General features: G+C 38.5%; 1 protein-coding gene across 1 annotated transcript; it reads right to left on the reverse strand.

The window, feature by feature from the left end:
* Window positions 1–906: 906 nt before the first annotated feature.
* Window positions 907–21010, reverse strand: RNF212B (ring finger protein 212B; the record flags this gene model as incomplete). Its single annotated transcript, XM_082861605.1, has 14 exons — window positions 20899–21010; window positions 18989–19041; window positions 18410–18484; window positions 13694–13809; window positions 12584–12644; window positions 11837–11865; window positions 10675–10721; window positions 10411–10453; window positions 10192–10252; window positions 9519–9567; window positions 3864–3903; window positions 3467–3567; window positions 2707–2768; window positions 907–972 (listed from the first exon to the last, which is right to left on the reverse strand). The coding sequence occupies exons 1-14, from the start codon at window positions 20996–20998 to the stop codon at window positions 907–909; spliced, it is 903 nt and encodes a 300-aa protein (XP_082717731.1). The 5' UTR covers window positions 20999–21010.
* Between the last annotated feature and the right edge of the window lie 5528 nt (window positions 21011–26538).

Here is a 26538-nt window from a genome sequence, read left to right on the forward strand (position 1 = left end):
GATCAGTTTCTATCACTAGGCAGACTTTTTTCTGCACCTGCTACAGCACAGGCTCTTGCTCAGAAGAGAGGGAGTTTAGAAATGCCTTTAAAATAAATTCAGTTTCAGAAAGGGTAGTGGGATCCTATTCAGCTACAAGGTCATTCCCAAGACCAAATTTATTTCTGGCAGATGCTATCTTTACATTTTTCCAATATTTTTGCTTAAGGCATGCCTGCCAGTGGCCTACCCATTTAATCCCTCATTTCTACCCCTTAGTACCCAAAGAAGAATAAATGTTTGATCTCAGTGGTAGTGTTCTTTGCCCATTCCACCATTTGAGAGCTTGTAATACCAATAGAGTTGCAGTAGCAATAAAAGGACATCCTCTTTATTTCATTATCTGTGTACTTTAGTAAGCCTGTGTCTCCAACCGTTACCAAACAGAAAGGAAAATCAACATATTTAATAGTAACTAGGCACAGAGGAAACAATAGGCAAATAGAAAAAGTGTAATAAATTAGGGCAAGGAACAGTGTTGTGGCTTGTTAACATCGGCAGTGGGAGAATATATCCAAAGCTAAAAAGTGAAATCCAGAAATAAAACATGGTTAATAAGTATATCACCCCCCCCCACCCCCAATGATGCCAAGAATTGTTTTTATAACCTTGTTTCAAGTTGCAGGAAATAAGGGAGCTATCTGTATCTTGTGGGAGAGATATAAACATCTTCCTGAAGCTCTGACCTGACCATTTTCATAGGAAGTAATACAGGGTATATAGGGTTAAGATTGAGAGAGAGAAGGTACAGAGTGAAACCAGGAAACAAGGTAGGGGTACATTTTCCAAGGCCATCACACCTAAATGAGTATGAGATGCTACCGTCCGTCCTTCAGCAGTATGTATAGATCACATCTTGAAAATGGTCTATCTGGGAGTGTTCCATGCTTCTCTCCCCCTGGCTAATCCCATCTGCCTCTGTTGGTAGAGATTCTGCAGCACACGACAGGAAGGCAGTTAAGGGTGTTTGTAACAAAAAGGGCAAGTAAGGCCCTCTCAAGTCATTATATGAAGTTTATCGTGACAGTAAACCGCTGCTGTTGCTTCCCCATAGTTTTCTCCCTTTCATGAAAACTAACTTTTCCAAACTAAGATTTGATACATCTAATGTGACAAAGGCTTTGTTGCTACTTATGAAACTGGAGCATTTCCGTGGTTTATGGTGATAAAGCCGAATATTTGAAAATCAAACAGTTTTGGGAAGCCTGGAACATGACTACCATACCCAGAGATGATTACCAGGGAGGCAGAGTTCTTAGGCCTCTGGGGAAGTGGTACTTTCTTCAATAACTCTTTTTCTAACTTTATTATGGAAATTTTCAAAAAATACAAAAACAGTAGTATAATGCACTCATATGTACTCATCACCCAACTTCAACAATTAACTCATGGCCAATTTTCTTTCATTTCTACTTTCTCACACTGCCCCTTTCCACTAGATTAAGCTAAAGCAAAATTCAGACAATCATTTAATTTTCTATCCATAAGTATTTTAGTATGCATCTCTAAAAGATAAAGACTATTTTTAAAACATAACCACAATAGCATCATGCCTACAAAAAAAACACTATTAAAAATTCCTTAATATAAAATGTCCACTAAGTATTCAGTTTTCCTCAACTGTCTCATAAATGGTTTTTACAGTTTGTTCCAATCAAGATCCAACTGGAGGCCATTTATTTGCAGATGGTTTCTGTGTCTTAAGTCTTTTTTTCACCTGTAGATTAATCCCTCGATTTACGAGGGTCTTAGAGGGATGTTATTTCCCCAGCGTTGTCTGTTAAGGCTTAGACCCTAATTCCTTGCTGATGAAAATAAAGGGAATTTTGGAACATGAGAGCAAAATATTTACCTACCTTAGTAGGTCACCAGGAGCTTGGCCTAAATATCCTCAAAACCCAAGGTGTAAAAGTGAACTTAAAAGGCAAGACTGGACTTTTCATTTAATAGAGCTCCTTACAAACCTCTCTTCTCGTTCCCATGCCCTTTTCCTCTTGTTTTCTGGATCAGAATCATAGTCTCATAAATTTACAAAACATTATTCTGCTGTTGCTCTTTGGAGAAATGAAAATGGTTTTTCCTAGTTCAAGCAGTACCTCTATCCAAAATATATATTCCATTGAAAACCCCTTTCTGTGAAACTCTTGGGAATGTCATTTGTGTCCACATCCTTAGTTCACCCTGGCCAAGACCTCTCAGTTTAAAACCTTTCATTACTATGTGACCGATTTTTTTTTTTTTTTTTGCTGTACGCGGGCTTCTCACCGTTGTGGCCTCTCCCGCTGCGGAGCACAGGCTCCGGACGCGCAGGCTCAGCGGCCATGGCTCACGGGTGCAGCTGCTCCGCGGCATGTGGGATCCTCCCGGACCGGGGCACAAACCCGTGTCCCCTGCATCGGCAGGCGGACTCTCAACCACTGCGCCACCAGGGAAGCCCTGTGACCTAATTTTTAAACCCCAAACCAGGAAGGTAATCTGACAGTCATATTATCAGAGTGACACCACTCTGGAAAACTGTGTACCTGTGGTTACCACACTTGAAACCACGTCATTCTCCACTGGTTACATTCTATCACCTTAACAAGAGACCAGAATGAGGCATTAAGTGTGCAGGCCGAACTGTGTGAGTTTTTCATGAGCAGACCAGTTAGACTGGCCAGGGCTCACCTGTAGGGCTGGTAGCTGGAAACCAGGAAGACCCTCTAGTGTGGTTCTGCTCTCCCTCTGACCTGGAGGATGGAATTAAATAGTGAAAGATAACTACCTGGGGCAGTTTCTCAGTATTGTTATTTATGCATCAGGATAAATAAGTGGTTCTTAATCTGCAGTACACTACTCAGAAAGGAAAAGACTGTTAGCTCAGCAATTCAAGAGGTGGGTTATAATATAAAGTCCATTCTTTTACTGTGAGGATGGGGTGGTGACACAGAGGTCTGAGATTTGAGTTTAACTATGAGTAGAAAGATGTAGAGACAATATAAAGATTTTGGTGAGCTATGAAAGATGACAGCCCCTTATCACAAGGACTGGTAGCAGAGGTACCTTTTGGGAAAACAGGAGGAGAAAAAAGGATGCTGGTTTTATCATTCTCATTCAGCACTAAGCTCCCAGCAGTGCTGCAACATAGGGAACTCAAAAGAAACAAACAAAAAGCCAGTTTAATTCTACAGGCCAACCTTCTGGCTAAAGAGCAGAACTCTACTCCTGGTAGAGGATGAGTGATATTTAGGCACAATCCAAAGCCTGCCTTAACTGTGAAGGAAATGGGGTAACTCTTAAAGAATATTAAGGAGTCAAACTTGAGACAGTGCTTTTTTCAGGGGCTGGGGTGTAAAAATCCCAACTTCTTTGCACCTTGAAAATCTTCATTTTAGTGTATATGTCAATGGTTGAAGCTCCACTCCTTTGGGAATGTTATTTAACTTACCTGAATTATTGGGGGTGAGGACTCCTATTTGACCTGAATCCCCACCACTTAGGGATGGTCTGAAAGAAAAAATCCCCTGTCCGGAGGAGGCAGATGAAGGTCTAAGGAAGGTAAATAAAAGCATCAGCAGAGAAAAGGAAAGGTTAAAGTAAAAACCATGTGTAAAGGAAGAGCCTATACATTTAAACCAGAGAGGAAATGAATCCCCTGCTTGCAACTCAGAATACAATTAAGTAATTCAGATGTATATTAGACACAGTACTGTTCAACCTTCTCTTTTGTTTACAAGGTAGATTATAAGCTTCAGTGGTATAGGCCAGTGGAGAAGTAACCACAGGGCTGCTGGCAGAATGTCAGTGGGAACAGATCTCAAGTGAAAGGAAGCAGTATTACTTACCTATAAGATAGGCTGTGAGTGGAAGCTGGTGAAGGGGTTTCTGAAAAGCACAAAAATGAGCCTATGAGATAATTCATGAACCAAGAAGAGATCCAGGTATTCTGGGGGCCAGGGCAAAGGAACAGGGGATCAAAGATTTTGGTATATATGTTAGACTTGGGGGCTAATGGCAAGTGAAAAAGCCCACAAGTCACCTAGCAGTGGATCATAAAGGTGCTTTCCTCGCCCTTTCATGAGTTTATGGGCAAGGATCCATCACTGCCTTGATGCGTTCTAATGTATCTGTGCCTTGGTTTCCCCTCTAAGGTGAAGATTATCAGAAAGGATGGCTAAAGACAAAGGGTCATTAAATTGGCTGGGAGTGACAGCAGTAAAAATGTAGAGTAAGGACCTCCACAGATTCTCTCCATAAAAGGAATGAGAAAACTGGCAAAAATTGTCAGAATCAACTTCTTCAGAATTCTGGAAATTAACAAAGGGCTTTTAGCAATCTGGGGAATGTTTATTCCAGAAAAATAGCTGAATGTGAGTAAGAACAGTGAGCTTTGTGACATTTTATGCCCTATTCCCATTTCTCCCTCTCCAGCTCCATGGTAGCCTTGAAAATCAACAGTCTGGCAGTCATCATAGGGGATGGAATGGGGTTGGAGCTCTTTCAAAACCTCATTCCCAGAGAATTGTCATACTTGACCTGCCTAGTTGTTCACTGGAAGACTTCACTTGCAAGGCTGCCTTTATTTGACCTGATTTGGAGCCAAACTTACCAGGACTTGGAGCTTAAGAGTTCACCAAGTGTGAAAAGCTTTTTCCCCAGGAGTGTTTGTTGCAAATAATTAGAGGCACTTGTTTAGCCTGCCTGAGGAGGTGAATATCAGTTGGGGCAAACAATAGGCTAACCAAAAAGCATAAAAGGAAAAGCTGTGGAATGACCTGTCCACCGGGATTTTGAAAAGGAACAACAAGTTCTTGGGAATCTAGGCCATGTGCATGCACAGGGCTGTGTGCATGCTCAGTAAAGATTGAAAAGGCTCTAAGCTCTCACCTTGGGACTACCTTGAGGTCATACAAGCAGAAAGTGAAGGCTAAGGCACAGTCGTCAGCTGCATGTTGAAGGTACACCCCAACACACAGTCCCTCAGCAAACACTGAGGGATTTATTGGTACTAGGTGTTTAAGGAAAGCTCTGTCCAATCATTAGCTGAACACTAAGCTAACCAAATAGAGACTTCGGTGGCCACACGAGAAAGAATACAGATTTTACAGAATCAGTTTTAGAAAGTCACTAAACAAACAATGACAAACAGCAACAACAACAAACCTTGGGAAGGGAGGAAGTATCTGATTCTTAGAGTTGCCATGCTATATTATTTAGCTGTCCAGTTTTCAACAAAAAATTATGAGGCATGAAAGAAACAAGAAAGTATGATCTATGTAAAGGAAAAAAGCACAAGCAATAGAAACTGTCCTTGAGGAAGCTCAGATACATTGGATTTTAAAGACAAAGACTTTAAACCAGCGGTTCTTTTTTTTTTTTTTTGGCCACGTTGACAGGCATGCGGGATCCTAGTTCCCCAAACAGGGATCGAAACCATATCCCCTGCAGTGGAAGCACAGTCTTAACCACTGGACTGCCAAGGAAGTCCCTAAATCAGCTATTTTAAACATGTTCAGTTAGCTAAAGGAAACCATGTCTAAAGCACTAAACAACAGTATGAGAATGGTCTCATCAAATAGAGAACACTAATAAAGAAATATTATATTAAAAAGAAGCAAATATAAGTTCTGGAATTGAAAAGTACAATAACTAAAATGTAAACTTCACTAGAGATATGAGCTGTCAGAAAAAAGAATCAGCAAACTTGAAGATAAATCAATTGAGATTATCCAGTATGAAGAAGAGAAAGAAAAAGGAATGAAGAAAAATGAACAAAGCCTCAAAGACCTTGGTGGAATACCATCAAGCACACCAGCATGTGCAAAATGGGAGTTCCAGAAGGAGAACAGAGAGGACCAAGGGCAGAAAGAATTATCTGAAGAAATAATGGCTGACAACTTCCCAGATTAGATGAAAACAATCTATACATCCAAGAAGCTCAACAAATCCCAAAGAGGATAAATCAAAGAGATCCGCACCTAGACTCATCATAAACTGTTGAAAGCTAAAGGCAAAAAAAGAAACTTGAAAGCAGCAAGAGAGAAGCCATTCATCACATGAAAGGGATTCTCAATAAAATTGGCACTGATTTCTCCTCAGAAACCATGGAGGCCAGAATATAGGAGGATAACGTATTCAAAATGCTGAAAGACTGTCAATCAAAAATTTTAAATCCAGCAAAACTATCCTTCAAAAATGAAGGAGAAATTAAGACACTCCCAGATGAGTGTCAAAATTAAGAGAATTCATCACTACCAAACCTGCTTTACAAGAAATACTAAAGAGAGTCCTTCAAGCTTAAGTGATAGGACACTGGACAGTAACTCAAATCTACATGAAGAAATAATAAAGATCACTGGTAAAGATAACTACATTGATAAACATAAAAGTATAAGTGTATTTTTGTAACTTCCTCCTATCTGATTTAAAAGACAACTGCATAAAACATAATTATAAATTTATGTTGAGGAGAACACAATTTTTTTTTTTGAGAACACAATTTTTAAAGATATAATCTATATAATAACAGCACAATAGAATGGAGAGGGGAATGGAACTATATAGGAGAAAAACTTTTGTACACTGTTGAAATTAAGTTTGGTATAATCTGAACTAAATTGTTATAAATTATGATGTTAATTATGATGTTAATCCCTAAGAAAATAACAAAAAATACAGTGAAAGAAACAAGAGAGAAAGTAAAATGGTACACTAGAAAATAGCTGTTTAACACAAAAGACAGCAAAAATGGAGGAAGTGAGGAACAAAACATACATAAGACATATAGAAAACAGGGACTTCCCTGGTGGTCCAGTGGTTAAGAATCCATGCTTCCACTGTAGGGGGCACAGGTTCAATCCCTGGTCGGGGAACTAAAATCCCACATGCTGTGTGGTGTGGCAAAAAAAAAAAAAAAAAAGACACATAGAAAACAAATAGCAAAATGGCAGAAGCAGTCTTTCCTTATTAATAATTACGTTAAATGTAAATGTATTAAACTCTCCAATTAAAAGGCAGAAACTGGCCAAATGGTGAAAAAAGATCCAACTATACATCGTCTATGAAAGACTCACTGTAAATTCAAAGACACATATAGGTTTAAAGTAAAAGGATGGAAAAAGATATTCCACGCAAACAGTAAAGAAAAGAGAGCTGGAATGGGTAATATCAGACAAATGCACTTTAAGACAACATTGTTACTAGAGACAAAGTTCAAAATGATAAAAGGGTCAACCCATCAAGAAGATATAACACTTATATATGCACTTAACAACAAAGTCCTAAAATACATGAAGCAAAAACTGACAGAATTGAAGAGAAAAATAGATAATTCAACAATAATAGAGCTTTCAATACCCCACTTTCAATAATGGATAAAACAGCAAGACAGAAGATCAGCAAGAAAACAGAAGATTTAAATGGCACTATATACCAACTAAATCTAACAGATATCTATAGAACACTCCACCCAACAACAGCAGAATACACATTCTTTTCAAGTGTACAGGGAACTTTCCCCAGGATAGACAATGTTTTAGGCTATAAATTTAAAAGGATCTAAACCATACAAAGTATGTTGTTCAACAACAATGAAATGAAAATCAATTAACAGGAGGAAATTTGGGAAATTAACAATTATGTGGATAATCAACACTGCTAAGTAACTAATGGGTCAAAGAAAAGAAAATCACAGAAGTTAGAAAATACTTTGAGATGAATGAAAACAAAAACACAACATACTAAACACAACATACTAAAACTTAAAAGGATGCAGTGAAAGCAGTGCTCAGAGTGAAATTTATAACTGTAAAGGTCTATATTAAAAAAGCAGATCTCAAGTCAATAATGCTACTGTCCACTTTAAGAAACGAGGAGAACTAAACCCAAAAGCAGATGGAAAGAAAATGATTAGGGCAGAAATAAATGAAATAGAGAATAGAAAAATAATAGAGAAAAATCAAGAAAACTAAAAGTTGGTTCTTTGAAATGATAAACAAAATTGACTAATCCTGTGGGGTGAGGGGCAGGATAAATCTGGAGGCTGGGATTAACACATACATACTACTATGTATAAAATAGATAACCCTGGTGGTGCAGTGGTTAAGAATCTGCCTGCCAGTGCAGTGGACATGGGTTCGACCCCTGGTCTGGGAAGATCCCACATGCCGCAGAGCAACTAAGCCCGCACACCACAGCTACTGAGCCTGCGCTCTACAGCCCGCAAGCCACAGCTACTGAGCCCACGTGCCACAACTACTGAAGCCTGCGCACCTGGAGCCCGTGTTCCACAACAAGAAAAGCTACCGCAATGAGAGCACCACAACGAAGAGTAGCCCCTGCTCACTACAACCAGAGAAAGCCCGCGCGCAGCAACGAAGACCTAGCGCAGCCAAAAATAAATAAATTAAAAAAAAAACCAGATAACCACTGTATATACCTACTGATATACCTACTGTATAGCACAGGAAACTATACTCAATATTATATAATAACTTATAAGGGAAAAGAATCTGAAAAAATATATGTATATATAGATTCAGTTATATAAATATACATACATATGTATGTATATGTCTGTATTGGGTTGGCCAAAAAGTTCATTTGCTTTTTTTCTGGAAGATGCTACACATATATATATATATATATGTATCTCAATTGCTGTGCTGTACACCTGAAACTTAGATGATATTGTAAATCAACTATACTTTAATTTAAAAATTTTTTAAAAATAAACTTCCTTTTTAGAACTGTTAAAAAAATGGACTAATCTTTAGCCAGGCTGTCCAAGAAAAAAGAAGAAAGCCCCAAATAACTAAAATCAGAAATAAAAGAGAGTATTACTACTAACCTGACAGAAATAAATTGGCTAGAGCACCTAGTTTTTCAAAGGGGTGAAGATGAAAGAACTGGAGGGAGGCTATTTGGTGAATTTCAAAAATGGTTATCCAGGAAGAGATCTGTGAATTTCAAAACTGCCTCTTGGGAAAGAAAGGGAAATCCTCTCCAAGTATACTCTATGGACTGACTAATGCCTTGAAAAACAGTAATAACAGTAATAGTTCTAAGGGGAAAGAGACAAGAAATTATGTAGGTGGAACCAAAATATTTCTTCACTGGAATATTTTTGTGCTTGATACACAGTGAAGAAGCCAGATACCCTTCAGGCTAACATAATTGGCATCTAGTTAATCTTTCTTTTAGATCTAACTTCTACTGCCATCTTGTGGCAATTAAAATCCAGGTCAATTATTTTAAAAGTTACTCTCCAGTCTCCTGACCAGAGGGTTTCAATGACTTTCTAATACTCAAGTTTCAATTTTCCCCTTATCAGTTTGAGAACAGAAATATCATTACTTGAAAAGTTGTATCTGGATACCTTGAACCACCTTCTGGAGAAAAAGTAAAATGGCATTATATTATGCACAGAAAACCAGAAATCTGCTGGTATCTGCTCAGAATGTGTTGGCTTCTGACTCCTTCCCCTACACTGCCCCTCTTACCAGTAAAAGAGTCTCTTGGAGTGCTCCTTCCCTGCAGTGCTCTGGCTCCCTGAGGGACAAATAATAAACATTAATAAATATATCCCGGGGCTTCCCTGGTGGCGCAGTGGTTGAGAGTCCGCCTGCCGATGCAGGGGACACAGGTTCCTGCCCCGGTCCGGGAGGATCCCACATGCCGCGGAGCGACTAGGCCCGTGAACCATGACCGCTGAGCCTGTGTGTCCGGAGCCTGTGCTCCGCAACAGGAGAGGCCACAACAGTGAGAGGCCCACGTACCGCCAAAAAAATAATAATAATAAAATAAATAAATAAATATATATATATATATAGCCCGATTCTCTGGCTTCCATATTTCATGCTATGGCTATACACTGAAGCGTATGTTTTTCTCCCAGAGTGGGTACGTGACTCCAGGAAGGATCCACACTTTATTCCTTCCAAAATGAACATGATGGACACTGTTAATGCAGTCCACTATTTTCACCCCTATTCATTCCGAGTCATGAATTAGGTCAGCTTCTAACATCAGGTCTGAATTGCTGAAAGAGAGTCCAGGCATGGCATCAGATAATTCATGCCAAAATCAATATAAGTTTAATATTCTTGCTTTAATCTTGGCTTTCATTTAGCATTAGAAGTCTCAATCTGAAAAGATAATGTGAATATTTCTTACCTGTCCCAAGTTACTAAAGCCAGTCCCTCTATAAAGGATAGATTCCACTGAGGAGGACCGACTGTATAAGGCAAAACAAAAAGGAAAAAACAAACCTGGTATTAAACTTTTACACAGACATAAAGTCTCCTCAGTCCCTGTCTCAGCCGTATCTAGGCATTTCTTTCATCTTGATCTTTTGCCAACAGTTCTAATGCTGCTGTGTAGCTTTCTACTCACCTGACCACTTGGCTGCTATGCTGAGAACTGGGTCGTGGAGTAACTGAAAGGGAATAAAATGCAGAATGAAAAGTTGCCATCAGTGGTGCACCCTGCCTTGCCTAGCCTACATGTTGCAAGTGAGTGTCCAGGAGTATGGCCTTTTCATATCATACATAAGATTTGGAAAATCACATTATACTTTCTGAGAGGAAACCATCTTCCATATGGGGAAAGGATATTTACTCATCTCACACAGATATTTGGGCAAAACATGGTCTCTACCTGACTGTGATGGAGAAGTAATGCCCACTGGTCGAGGTGTGGTTGACCTGCAAGGAAAAAAAAAAAAAAAAAAAAAGAAAGGCAGCTCTATTTTCTCTAAGCAGAACTTAATGCCACCTTAGAGGATCAATCAGGTCATTATTTACAGAAATAACAGCCTTCTCTCTGAGCACAAATTGCTTACTAATCATGTATTACAGGTATCAGCCCAAAATACAGAGGCAAGCTCTCCATATGGGACTCCTTGGCTCTCCAATTCCCTAAACGAAATCTTCTCCACTTCTCTATTGCCCATAATAGAAGTTCTGAAGTCCTTCTTTCTTCCTTCCCATAGTGCCTTACCAGGTACTCTCAACTTTACATATATCTATCCATCTGTCCATCCATTCATACATCTGCCATTCCCTCACTCCCTCCATCCCCTCTTCCATCTACCCACAGACATTTATTTAGTGCTCATAAGTCTTAGATCCTGAACTTACAAAGATAACTAGAATATGGTTCCTATTTTTGAGAGGCTCACAGGCTAGTGGGAGAGACAAAAAGAAAAAGAGCAACATAAGTGTTATAATGGGTGTGTCAGAAGTATGGAAGTATGATAGAACACTATACTTTAGCTTCTGTGAGTCAGGGGCCATGTCTTTTTAATCCACCAATGCAGAGCTGATATTAAAAATATATAATAACTGGTAGGGTACAGACATTTACAATTAGAATAATCGGTGATGTACACCCAACACCTAACACAGTGCTTCACAAACAGTAAGTACTTAATGAACATTTATTGAATAAATGAATAATAGAACATCTAACTCTGCCTAATAAAGTGCTGACAGAGGAAATGACACATGAGTTCAATTTTGAGGGGTGAGTAGGATTTCATAAGGTGACGGTCAAGGGTGAGCATTCATCCAAGATTTTAGTTCAGCACTTTTCAGTGAGGAGCTCTTTTTTGGAGAAGTGAAAAATGAATTCATAAACCATTCCCTCCACCGCAGAGCCCACACAGGAGCTACAGCCAAGTGCCAAGAAAGGATAGAATTCACTTTGCTGTACAGCAGAAACTAACACAACATTGTAAAGCAACTATACTCCAATTAAAAAAAAAAAAAAAGGACAGAAATTTTCAAAGAGGGATGGTATGGGGCCTGATAAAACTGACCTGCTTCCTTGGTACCAACTTGGAGATTCCTGTAGGTGAAAAAAATGGGAGTGAAGGAAGCTGTAGCTCAATGGTCCCAATCAATGGATCTTACTTGTCAGATAGCTAAGCTGCAATGTCCTCTACTTGTGGTTACTAAGATGCCCAATAGAAGAAAAAACAGCAACAGTGAGTGTTTCCTCAGAAAATTATTAGCTTTGGGGGGAGAAAATTTTAGTTCCTCTTCACAAAAACACATTGGGAATCCTGTAGACTGATACATGTGGGGAAATATAGAGAGTCTATGGGGGAGAGCAAGGAAAATGACAGGATTACAATGTGCTAGAAGAGTTACAAGAGTAAGATCAAAAGGAACGTTATATAAACACAAAGGACAATCTTGGGAAGAGACAAATGTCCAGGAAATAGAGTTTGAGGGACAGGAAAGGTCCTGAGGTGCCTTGGGATTCTTGAAGACAAATTTTAAGTTACCACAGATATCTCTTCTATAAGAGAGCTTCCCATGTGTTATGGCATGGACTCCCTGATATTCGAGAATAGGTTACCACTGTGCTAGATTTTGTCCTTTCATCCCTCCAAGGTCTTCTGTGGCCTCGTCCATTTACTACAGTGTGCTTGCTGTACAAATGTTATCAATATTACCAGCCATGATGTGAAAAAGGTTAGGAAACACTAATTCTATTCAGTCAGCTAGATAGATGGGCCAAGTAAGAGAAAATAATAGTATGGAAAATCTATTTCATTCACCTTTAGGATGGCTAGCAATTTCTTCAGTTCTCCATTCTCTTTCCTTAAGACTGACAGCTCTCTAGGCAAAAGATGGAAAAAGAAACAATCAGCTCCAGCAGGTCAGTGGGATAAAAAACCTGATTTTTATTATCAACATCTAGTTAATGCTTCCGGAGAGATACTTGCCACTATACAAGGTATTTCTGTCAGAGATCTGGTGATTCAGGGGGGCAATGGCAGGGTTTTGGTGGTGAGAAGAATCAGGTGGACAAAATAAACAGTCAGTTGGTACAATTTCAGAAGTTTACACAGAACTGCATTTCCTCTCCACACATTTTCCCCTGGCCTGCTGCTGTCTGAAAATTTCCATCAGGGATTCCATCTTTTAGCTTAAGATTTCCAAAAGAACATGGACTTCCCTGGTGGTGCAGTGGTTAAGAATCTGCCTGCCAATGCAGGGGACATGGGTTCAATCCCTGGTCTGGGAAGATCCCACATGCTGTGGAGCAACTAAGCCCGTGCGCCACAACTACTGAACCTGCACTCTAGAGCCCATGAGCCACAACTACTGAGCCTGTGTGCCACAACTACTGAGCCCATGCGCCACAGCTACTGAAGCCCGTGTGCTCTAGGGCCCACGTGCTGCAACTACTGAAGCCTGCGCGCCTAGAGCCCATGCTCTGCAACAAAAGAAGCCACCGCAATGAGAAGCCCCAACACCACAATGAAGAGTAGCCCCCGCTTGCTGCAACTAGAGAAAGCCTGCGTGCAGCAACAAAGACCCAATGCAGCCAAAAAAAAAAAAAAAGAACCAAAACACACCCTCCTAGAGGTAACATTTTAAATCTTCCATCATTATTACTGTGAAAAAGTCATGTCCGATTTCTCTGAAGTAGTTTTCGACAGATGGAAGTAAAAGGGGAAAGCTATAAAGTAGGGAAGGTCCCTTGAGGGAAGAAAGAGAAAAATAAAATGGAGATTGAGAGACCAAAAATTCTGTACCTGACTTAACCAAGACAAACATAAACACACATGGAGCAATTTTTAGGCTTTGGAACCATAAGGAAATAAGGGCTACAGCTTCTATGAGAAGAAAAAGGCTCTCTGGTGATTTCATTCGTCACTTACTTGTCCTGGTTAGTCAGTGTTTGCTGTGCCTCCTGCGTGGCTGCTTCTAACTTGGTAATTCTATGCTTATAAAAGGCGATGAGGAGATCTGTTTGCTTCTTCTGGAAACTCCACACCTACTAGGGAAAAACAGATCTTTGACATACAACCCCCATAACTCCTTTCCCCTTACTTGTAGCAACAAATGGAAACCCATCAATTCATACTCTGTTACTGATCATTTTCTTCTGGAGCATCTGACCTAATTCATGATTCCCCAAAACTAGGGAAAGCCAAAGCTTTTCATTTCCAGAAAAGTGCCTTCCTAATATCTTAATGAGAACATTCTGACATAGAATGACCCTTTAAAAATATAACCATTCATCTTGAGCAAGAAGTGACAACCAAAATATGTTTCCAAGCTTAGAACTGGTTCTGACCTTACTTGTTTACTATTAGCTTGGACTCAGCTTCCACATTCCTAGCTCTACAGAGCACTGGTAACCAATTTACTTTCCCTAAGATACTCACACATAGACACTTGTAGGCTGTTTATGTTGCTACAGTAAAGGGCAAAGAGGCACAGAAGGAGATTTACCTATTCCTGAATTTTATTTCTGGCCATGGGTAAATAATTTTATCTTTTGCTTTAATTTACCATTTGATATACTGATGTGCCTATCATGGGATTACTGAATCAGATCAAAAGTTAATATGTGGAAAGTATTTTAGCTTTGTCAGGTTCTACTTTTGAATACACAGCAGTATTCAGGTCTCATTTGTTTCCTCCCTACTCACACTGTAAACCTTTTTTCTTAGGTCCTTCCTAGATCTGGTACTTTTGTCATAAGCTTTTTGTTCTCATTTAATTTGCAAGTTGCTTTTGCCACCTTACTAAAGAATTCTACTTCCGAATTTATATAGCCTCTACACTCTTTCCTTTCTACTCAAAAGCAAACTAAACTAATTCTACACAGATAAGAATTCACTGTAATCTATTTTTTAAAATTTATTCTTGTTTTCAATAAAAGTAAAACATATTCATTTTAGAAAATCTGAACAATGCAGAAGCAGGAAAAAGGCACTCAATCATGGGAGTTATCTAAAATGGCAAAGGGTTGGCGAGCAATAGATACTACGGATAGATACAATATATAGCCAAGAGACCTACTAACCTACGTGCCAAAACTACTTTGGTGCTCAAAGAGATTTGAGCAAAAAAGAATCCTAAAAATGCTTCCTTATCAAAAGCAAGGGGACTTCCCTGGTGGTCCAGTGGTTAAGACTCCACGCTTCCACTGCAGGGGGCACAGGTTTGATCCCTCGTCGGGGAACTGAGATCCTACAAGCCACGTGGCACAGCCAGGGAGTTAAGTTTTGGGTTGCACAGTTTGTGATCAAAGCCTCTCACACTGGGGCTTAAGGTTCCTCGACCTGCTCAGTAGTGATAAAGAACTCAACTACACTGTTTCAGAAGTCTTAAAAACTGACAGATAAACTTTTTCTTTTCAGGTAAAATAATCTTCAACTAAATATAACCTTTCTTCAAAGGCACCATTGATTATCTCAGCTGTTCAGTCTTTAAATGCAAGTGAGGGATAGGAAACTGATCTGATCTATTTATGAGATCAGGTCTTGACCTGATTTTACTCAAATGATTTATATGGTAGTTATTTAAGTATGTTAGCAAAACATATGATTTCCCAGTCAGCCAACTAATGATCAGGGCCAGCTGCCTGTATTTGTAAATAAAGTTTTACTGGAATACAGTCATACCCATTTGTTTACAGATTGCCTGTGGCTGTTGTTCTGTGCTACAGCAGCAGAGTTGAGTAGCTGCAACAGAGGTTGCATAGCCTGCAAAACCTAAAATATTTACTAACCTTTCAAGAAAAAGTTTGTCAGTCCCAACACTAAATTTATGAAAGTCTTTCTTGGGCTTCCCTGGTGACGCAGTGGTTAAAAATCAGCCTGCCAATGCAGGGGACACAGGTTCGAGCCCTGGTTGGGGAAGATCCCCCATGCCGCGGAGCAACTAAGTCTGTGTGCCACAGCTACTGAGCCTGAGCTCTACAGCCCAAGAGCCACAACTACTGAAGCCCGCATGCCTAGAGCTCGTGTTCCACAACAAGAGAAGCCACTGCAATGAGAAGCCCGCACACCACAACCAAGAGTAGCTCCTGTTCACCACAACTAGAGAAAGCCCGCGTGCAGCAACGAAGACCCAATGCAGCCCAAAATAAATAAATAAATTCATTTTTTAAAAAAGTCTTTCTCTGTATTTTTGTTTATCTTTTTCTTTTTTTTTGGCTGCGCCATATGGCATGTGGGATCTTCGTTCCCCAAGCAGGGATCAAACCCATGCCCCCTGTATTGGGAGCGCAGAGCCTTAACCACTGGCCCACCAGGGAAGTCCCTCTGTATTTTCATTTGTGCCTTTTGCTCTGAATTTGTCTTTCTTTGTGAACCTATATCTTTCCCTCTCTTTCTCTCAACCTCTTCTCTCTCTTTATTTCCTACTCTATTTGATGCTTGATGTTGTCTGTTCTTCCTATTTGTATTTACTTAATGGACATTTATGTTACTTCTTCTTAATTTTAAAGTGGATGGGCCCAACAAAATGGGAGAAAATGTTTGCAAATCACATATGTGGTGAAGGACTTGTACCTAGAATATATAAAGAACTCTTACAACTAATAAAAAGACAATCCGACTTAAAAATGGGCAAAGGATTTGAATAGATATTACTTTAAAGATGACAAACAAATAGCCAATAAGCACATGAGAAGATGCTCAACAACATTAATCATCAGAGAAATGCAAATCAAAACCACACCGAGATAGCACTTCACACCACTAGGATGATTATTATTAAAAAAAGACAGATAAAACAAGTGTTGGTGAGGATATGGAGAAATCAAAACCCTCATACACTGCTGGTAAAAATGTAAAATGTGCAAGCACTTGGGAAAACAGTCTGGCAGTTCCAAAAGTTAAACATAGAGTTACCATTTGATCCAGTGATCTAATTCCTATGTATATATCCAAGAGAAATGAATATATGTCCACACAAAAACTTGTATACAAATACTCATAGCAGCATTATTCATAATAGCTAAAAAGTGGAAATAACCTAAATGTCCCTCAATGGATGAATGAATACGTGAAACGTATATCCAGCTATATAATGGATTATTATTTGGTCATAAAAAGGAATAAAGTACTAATGAAGTTCTAATACATTCTACAACATGGATAAACCTTGAACACATTATGCTAAGGGAAAGCAGTGCAGGATTCAGACAATAAATAAATTATATAATGTTAGAGATAAGACCTATGATGAAAAATAAAGCAGGGTAAGAAGTAGACTTGGGGCTGCTATTTGAGATATGAGAGTCAGTAAAGGTCTGACTGAGGAAGAAAAATATGAGCAGAAGCCTGAACGAGACAATCTAGACATTACTTGGATCAGTTATTCAACTTCACAGATTGGGAAAACACATTTTCAGACATTGCTGACTTCACCAAACGGGCACTTCACTACAGTGATGATTAACTGACCCTTTTCATGTATTTTATCTTGATTACTTGACCATGTGTATTTGGTCCCATGATTAGGCAGGGTAGAATTCAGACTACATATAATTTCTCTCCTGATCATTAACTAACCCTTGGTTTAGTTATTAACCAAAGCTCTGCTCTTTCTCTTGTTCATGTGACCTTGTTTACATTTCTCCTTGAGTCTCAGCTGGATTTTATCTCCCCATAATGTTAAATAGTATCTCAAATATGATGGTTCACCCAAGCAGCTAAAAGCAGGATGCAGTGAAAGCTTTAATTTCCCTTCCTCTATCTCCAGAGTCAGGATTGAGGGGGAGACACAAAGAAAAATTAAACCTACTCTCTTCAGCCAAACATGACAAAGGACCATCTTCATGTTTAATAAAAAAATATTCTCATAAGAACGAGGAGAGTAGAGAAGAAAAATAGTGATAAAATCTCAAGAAATGTGCCCAGATGGCAATCCCATGAGGCTATGAAATGATCTTGGTGGAGAACTGGAGAGTGGAAAGGAAAAACCAAAGTTTTTAGAATTTGGGGACTTTCTCAAATGGTTGTCCTGTCTCCTCTTCACTTCCTTCCACAGTTCTATTGCTCCTGACCAAGTCAATGGCATGACAACATATCATGCATCAGGAAAAGAAAAATATCTTCCAAAATTCAGGCAACCTATTATAAATACTAACTGAAGAATTAAATATATATGTGTTGCTAAGAGAGGTTATTGAAAAATAAGAGTGGAGAACAAGAAATCCGTTTTTGAACTTCGGTCTATAAGCAAAAGCTTGAAAGTTTGGCTACTAAATCCATTGTTTGCAGGGTCAGGCCTGTATATTCAAAGCAATTTTTAGAAGATTCATTAAATGTGCGAAGAAAGAAGACAAAGCTTTCTAGAACCTTTTTTATCCTCAAAAATTACTAAATAGAACTAGGAACCACAAGGCAAGATGTCAGCTACATAGTAGTTTTTACAGCCTATCACAGATTCTGGGTGAGTAAAAAGTTAACTGTTGAGATTTGTATCATCAGGGAAGAAAGCAAACAGGGCAGCCAATTTCTCCCCATTGTATACAAATATATGAATGCAGTTTAAAGAGAACCTCTGGAAAAGAAATAAGATGCATTTATAACTTGCCTGGAAAATCAGATTTTCTTCACTTTTATTTCTCATACCTGAGAGATGTGACTAAAATACTGCAAAGCTGTCTCCACAGGGCTTTTGAAGTACATCTTCTCCTGAGGTTTCAGCTATGAAGAGAGTAAGACACATCCACAATGGAATGAAATAAAATACAGGCAAATATGGTTAAAGACATAGCACCCTTTCTAAAGCAACCAGGTATTATTTCACTGTGCTAAAAGGACGATCACTATTGCGCTAGGAGATGTAGACTACATATCCTAATCCTTCTTACCTCATGCTTCTGTGACAGTAGTCACAAATCCACAAATAAATCTTTTATCTCTAGTTTACCTCCTTTTTTTTTCAACTGCTATCTACACGTTTTGTTTGTTCCTTTTTTTAAAAAAAAAATTCAGTTTTTTTTTTTGGCCATGCCACGTGGCTTGCAGGATCTTAGTTCCCTGACCAGGGATTGAACCTACACCCCCACGGTGAAAGCCCCAAGTCCTAACCACTGGACCACCAGGGAATTCCCCCAAAATTTCAGTTCTTAGCTACTGTATTCTTTGTATAGTTCCTACACACCAGGAATGGGATAAGATTGTTTGTGACGGGGAGGAAAAACTTACATTATCAGAAAGAGCCAGATACTTGCAGGCAGTTCCACAAACAGCACATTTATCTAGCGGGGAAAGGGGAAAAAAATGTTTGGTTTTCATGGGCATGAGGTAAGATTTTCCTAAAGTACATGATAACAGTCAAGTAGGCTAGCTAATGAAAAGAGGGTTCTTACTGAATTCAAAATGTCATTGTGCTATAAAAGGACATTGACTTGAGCTCCATTCTCGAAATCAGTGTTTCCAAACTTGTATGTTGATGAGAAGTAAGGCTTTCACACTGTACCTCTACCCATCTCCCTTTTTATAAATTCCCAGTTTTCTTCTGCAGGTGAGGGACAGTAGCCTCCCAGCAGGAGTACAGGAGTGTACATTTACTAGAGTCTGGGAAGAGTACCAAAGATCTCAACTTTAAGTTATTATTTTTTATTCTATCTACCTGACAGTAGGCACACATTAGGCACCATAAGAAACTCTCCAATTATTCCTGCCTTGTTCTCACCTTGCTAATATTCCTGGATATTGTTTTGAAGCTCTCCTACTCTCATTCTCTAATTAACCCAATCTGAAAGATGTGGAAATTAAAATTCCTAATCTTCCTGTGAAGTTAAAATTTTAGTAGTGGTGCTGGTTATTGATTAAGATAAATGCCATGGCCAGAGAAAACATCACATGACATATGCTTCACCGAGACAAACTGCTCCAAAGTGAGCTGCTGTTACCATAGTAATAGCTTTGTTACATTAGCAGATAACTTTAAAGGGTCATGAGATTCACATAGAGAAAAAGCTTCTCCAGAGGCTACCTAACCTGACTCTTCTTTCCTTGGGGATGAAGTTTTTCCCTGTCTTCCTTCCATATTATTATCAGAGTGAGCTAGCAAGTGCAAATCATTCTTCTATTTAAGAAAAAGACAAGACAAAGAAACTTCCACAGCTCTCCATCACCTGCAGGATAAAGTTCAGGTTCTTTAGCCTGGTATATAGAGCCTTCCATCATATGGCCACTACCTACCACTCTAGCCTCATCTCTCACCATTTCTTACTTTATCCTTTTATGCTCTACCAATCCCAACCACATGTACTTCCCTGTACTAAGTTTAATGATGTTGTATTCCTTTACACATGCTGTTCTCTTAAACCAGAATGACCTTCCCTGCCTAATTCACTTGGCAGACTCCAGTTTATTACTCAAAACTCTATTGAAACAACACCTCTTCTATGAAATTTTCCCTGATCAAAACATCTTAAGTCCCTCTTCTGGACCTACTACCCAGAATACATACCTACAGAATATAATACATACCTTGTAAGTATTTTAGCATTAAGAAAAAAAAGACACACCTTAAATTTGTCTCTTCTAAGACTTAACAGCTGCAAGAACTTGGTCAAATCACCTATTTGAACCAGCTCCTCATTTGTAAAATGGGTCTACTAATAATTACCTCCTGGGATTGTGGTGAGGATACATAAAACTGGTACACATGAAAATACTTTTTAAACCACAAAGGTATCACCCACCACTATCACCATCGTCAACATTTCTAATTAAATTGATTTCACAGATTATACTACTTCCCATTAGAAATAGCTCTTGTTATCAACCACTTTCCCAATTTCTATTCATTATTTTTATTTTTTCTCTTTCCTCTAATCAGTCTGATAACCTTGTGGCTTTCCCTGCCACAGGCTTCAGAACACTGACAAGCACCTTTTGATGTTCAAGTAATAGATAGTCCATTTGCTAAATCATTCCTTTTAATGGATTCCTCCGATTTTCATAATCAACAGTTTCCTATTATACCCACACCACCTTCGGCCTACTAAGTGATTTTTATTCCAAGTTACACAGAGAAATGGTTAATCATTATTTCTAGGTTAAAAACATTTTTGCCTGAATCTGAAAACAGTTAAATCACTCACCCAGAGTCAAACACTTTTTACAGAAAATATGGCCACAGCTGGTGACAAAGAAATGGGCCCCATCTTTTCGGAAACACAGGTTGCAGTGAAACCAATCCATTCTGCAGCAGAGAAAGAGAATAACCTGGGGCATAACATAATTATAGCTGTTCCAAAATCTACTTAACAATGTTTGCTTAGTTTCTGCTAACTTATTGGGATGTGGGCATATTATTGTGGGTATTTCAATTGGATGTGAGGAAGTACATATACCTCTGAAGTAAAAAAAGCAGACTGCAGACTATGCTATGCCATTTTCTAAAGAGAAAAATTATACATATTTAGAAGAGTAATAGGACAATGATGATTTTTTTTTGAATGGTGAGATCATGTGTATGTGTGTGTGTGTGTGTGTTGCCTTTACACTTTTTTTGTTTTCTAAATTTTCTGGATTAATTCAGGCACTAATTTGTAATTAGAAAAAACAATCCTAAAAAAAAATCTACTTCTTTCCTAATAGTTTCCTGTGATACAGCAAGATGGAGCAAGGAGAACGTAGTGGACCAAATATACAAGATCACATATTAGCCATTTGGGACACATTTTATCTAATGGAAACATTATTTATGCATGATGTCTCAGCTTTTCACATCTCCTTCTACTCCATAGAAACTCAGAATCATAGATCTGGAAGCGATCTTGAAAATCATTTAACATTTTTTCCAATCCCATCATTTTTCAAAAGATGTATCTGATATTCACTGAAATGTAAGGTTTTAAATGAAGAAACTGACATAAAAAATACAGAGCTGAGGGCTTCCCTGGTGGCGCAGTGGTTGACAGTCCGCCTGCTGATGCAGGGGACACAGGTTCGTGCCCCGGTCCGGGAAGATCCCACATGCCGCGGAGCGGCTGCGCCCGTGAGCCATGGCCGCTGAGCCTGCGCGTCCGGAGCCTGTGCTCCACAACGGGAGAGGCCACAACAGTGAGAGGCCCGCGTACCGCAAAAAAAAAAAAAAAAAAAAATACAGAGCTGATACATAGAACTGTAATTAGTTCACACATTTAATAGATTTACGCTTAATTTCATGAATATACTACAAGAATGTAATATATATTAGTTTAATTTCATTTAAAATTAAATTGGGGGAAAAAAATCAAAACAGAAGGTAAAATTTTTCCCCACTGAAGTCTTCTTTTTTTTTTAAGTCTTTTCTTTAAAAAAGTTTTAAAGTAGTTTATGGAGACATTTGCTCAAAGAATATTGGCTGGTTTGTGCCACACTGTAATATTTTTGTCACATAAGGGCAAGATTCACGATAAAAACTTACTGAATAAATGTTTCAATGCAAAGACATTACACAGAGGCATGAGCTTCAGATACCTATTTGTTGCTCACAGATACACTAACTTCTACCAGAAAGTGAGTCTAAAGAACTACTGAAAAGGTCACAGTAATATATGCCCTGGTTTGTTTAGGGGAAGCAAGAACGATTTTAATCAAATGCGTTGACCAAATGAACCCTTTAGAAGAAGGGCCGTTAACAGGATTTGTGAGGGCAAGACTCGTCTGATTTCTAGGGGTGATGGAGATTAAGCAGAGTCTCAGATTTACCAGTAACTCTTTTTATTTTTTTTGCGGTACGCGGGCCTCTCACTGTTGTGGCCTCTCCCGTTGCGGAGCACAGGCTCCGGACGCGCAGGCTCAGCGGCCATGGCTCACGGGCCCAGCCGCTCCGCGGCATGTGGGATCTTCCCGGACCAGGGATGTCCCCTGCATCGGCAGGCGGACTGTCAACCACTGCGCCACCAGGGAAGCCCGCAGTAGCTCTTTTTTAACTACATGCCCTACCTGTTTGGCCGCAGTGATCCCAAAAGGCCTCAGATCTCACCGAAATCAATCAGTTCTCAAGAAAAGCTGGAAAAGGCGGGAAAATATACAGCAAGCCTGGCACCGTCGAGAGGCAAGAAGCTGGGCGTGGCCCGCGACGCTGTGTGAGAGGCGTGGGCGGGGCCCAGGAGTGGGCGGGGTCCAGAGCATGCGCGAGGCGTGGGCGGGGCCGAGAGGCAAGAGTGCGTTTTCTTAATAGTCCGGGAAAATCTACCTCATTTAAGATTGGGAACAAATAAGAAATATGATCTAATCCCATACATGCTATGGAAACAAGGTGAAAATAAACTTAATAATGTTCAAGCAGACAGTAACACACTAGAAAAATGTGGTCACAAAGCAGATGAAAACTTTAACTTAGTATTTTTTCTTCTCTCTTTTTTTAACCTAATATTTTTAAGGGAAATAAAATAATAGATGATTTGAAAGAAAAACATAAATCAGAAATAGAAAAGCTAAAAAGTGATACGGATAGAGAACAGTCGCATATTAAATGAGAACTAACCAGTCTCAGGAAAAAATTTTTTTAACTTTTTTCAGAAATAAAAAAGGCACATTTAAGGGCTGAAAGGAGAATGGTTTTTCTAAAAAGAAAGATAAAAATTTTCAAGAGAAAGTGATAGATATAGAGAACAAGCACACACATTTATCCCCACAAGGAAAACCAAAGCAATGTATCAGAACAAATATTTAAAACAAAATTTTGAGAAAATTTTCCTGAAATAAGACTTAAGTCTACATATCGCAAAGGCCTACAGTGTATAGGATAAAACTTACCCAGAACAGTTTAAACCAAAACATTTTCTAGTAAAACTATTAAATTAGTCTTTAAAGATAAGGAAAAACCCCTTTGAGCATCCAGACAAAAAGTCCTAGTCATTTATAAGGAAAAGGAAATTCGACTGGCGTCAGACTTCTTTATAGCATCATTTTATGATAGAAACAATGAAACTGCATTTTCAAGATTCTCAAAAAGAAAATATGATCCAAGAATTTTATATCCCCTTATGCTGTGTTCAGGTGTAAAGGCTGCTGACAAAAAAATCTGAACATAAGCTTTTCCTGAGGAAGCTGCTAAGTAATGGTTCTCAAGCGTCTTGGTCTCAGAACTCCTTTACCTTTTAAAAAGTATTGAAGTATTGAATTCCCTGGCAGTCCAGCGGTTAGGACTGTGTGCTTCCATGGCCGGCACACAGGTTCCATCCCTGGTCAGGGAAATAAGATCCCCTATCCCTGGATGCTGTGTGACACAGCCAAAAAAAAAAGTATTGAAGACACCCTTCCCTACAGAGCTTTGGTTTCTGTGGATTGTATTATATCTATCAATGTTCACCATATTAGCAATTAAAATTGAAAAATTTTTAATATTTTTTATTCATTTGAAAACAACAATAAAAATAAACCCATTAAATGTTAACATAACCTATGGGAAATAACTATATTTTCCCAAATAAATACAATTTAGTGAGAAGAGGGGTATTGTTTTTGTTTTACAGCTTTATCATTTCTTACTATCTGACCTAATAGAAAGCAGCCGGATTCACACATCTGCAATCACTCTGTTACAGTGTACTGTTTTGGTTGAAGTGTGTGAAGATCTGGACTCACTCAAATACGTAGCTGGAAAAGGGAGTAGTATTTTAATAGCTTATTTAGATACTTGTGAACATTTTTCTTTGATACTAAACCAAAATTCAAGAAGTGGGAGTTTGTTAAAAGCTAGCTGCAACGTGGGATCTGACACCATATCAATAAATGTGTAACATTTTGCATTAGACCAAATTGGTCATTTGGAAAATATTGGTTCACTGAGTTAAACACATTGACACATTTCATGATACAATATTAAATACTGACACACTCCATTATACAATATTTAAAAATCACTTTTATTTGTATCAACACCTATCTCACCAGAAAAGTCTTTGAGTATTGGGAACTTGTCAGGTTCACAGTTGCAGATACAAGTTTCCCAAAATTCTAATTTTCATCTGAAAATTTGAGTTTTATCATTGTCAATAAATACTAAGTCACTTGTTTTCCTTGAAGTGACAAGCTCATTTTGTGCATTTTTGAGAAAATGTCTACCAAATACCCAAATCTGAATAAGTATAGTTTGTTTGTTACTTGTTCTTTCAGGTTAAAAAGGTGTTCCATTAAAAAGTGATTAGTTCAGCCCACAACTCAAACCATTGCATAGTTTTCCTAAATATAATCTTAACTCTACTTAAGCATTCTGGGTCATAGAAAAAGAAGAAAACTTACAAAAACATTTTATGAGATGAGCTTAGCAAAAAAAAAAAAAAAATGATAAAGATTGCACACATACACACAAGAAAACTACAGAACAATCTCACTTGTGAATATTGGTGCAAAAATCTTAAATAAGATAGAAAATAGAATAGAATCCAACAACATATTTTAAAAAGTATACATTATGACCAAGTGATGTTCACTACAAAAACGAAAGGATTGGGCTTCCCTGGTGGCGTAGTGGTTGAGAGTCCGCCTGCCGATGCAGGTGACACGGGTTCGTGCCCCGGTCCGGGAAGATCCCACATGCGGCGGAGCGGCTGGGCCCGTGAGCCATGGCCGCTGAGCCTGCACGTCCAGAGCCTGTGCTCCACAACGGGAGAGGCCACAACAGTGAGAGGCCCGCGTAACACACACACACAAAAAAAACAAAACACAACGAAAGGATTGTTCAATATTAGGAAATCTATTAATATAACTTATTATATTAAATAATATTTCTAAGAAGAAATATCATACACTAATCTCCACAGTTGCCAATAAAGCATTTGTCATAATTTATATCCATTTTTGATTTAAATTTTCAATGAAGTAGGAATCAATGGATATTCCCTTAATATGATTAAAAGATGTATGTGTATGTGTATGCAAAATCCAGCATGTTTTTTATTTTTATTTTATTTACTTATTATTTATTTATTTTGGCTTTGCCAGGTCTTAGTTGTGGCACGCAGGATCTTTGTTGCATCATGTGGGATCTTTTAGTTGCGGCATGCGGACTCCTTAGTTGCAGAATGTGGACTCTTAGTTGTGGCATGCATGCAGAATCTAGTCCCCTGACTAGGGATCGAACCTGAGCCCCCTGCATTGGGAGAACAAAGTCTTACCCACTGGACCACCAGGGAAGTCACCCGCATGTTTTTTACATGAGGGAACATTAGAGTCATTCTTGCTAGTCAAGAATGAGACAAGACTACCACTACCACTTAACATGGTATGGGAACACTAATTTAAAAGGATAAGATAAAAAAACTTCTTTTAGCAGATTATATCATTGTATGTTGAAAATCGGAGAGAATCAATCGAGAAACTACTGTAAATAATAAGAAAATCTAGTAAAGTAACAAGTTATAAACTTAACAGAAAGAAATACAGTAACCTTTCCATATTCAAATAATAATCAGGTAGAAGATGTAAGAGGACAGAAGACTATTTAAAATAAAAATAAAGATAAAACACTTAGGCAATAACTTAACGAAATATATATGAAGAAAATTTTAAACCATTATTGAAAGAGACAAAAGTCAACATAAATAAAATAACAAGTCAACATCATAATGTTGGAAAGGAAGAGTCAACATCCCAATGATGTCAGTTCTTCCTAATTTATAAATTTAACTTGATCCAAAACAAACAAAAAACACAGGTTACCTTTCTAGAATTAAACAAATTGATTATAACTTTCATATGGAAAATATCCAAACAAACAAGAGTATCCAGGAAAACCCTGAAAATCT

Source organism: Leucopleurus acutus (assembly GCF_964270905.1).
Source record: "Leucopleurus acutus genome assembly, chromosome: 1".
Lineage (NCBI taxonomy): Eukaryota > Metazoa > Chordata > Mammalia > Artiodactyla > Delphinidae > Leucopleurus > Leucopleurus acutus.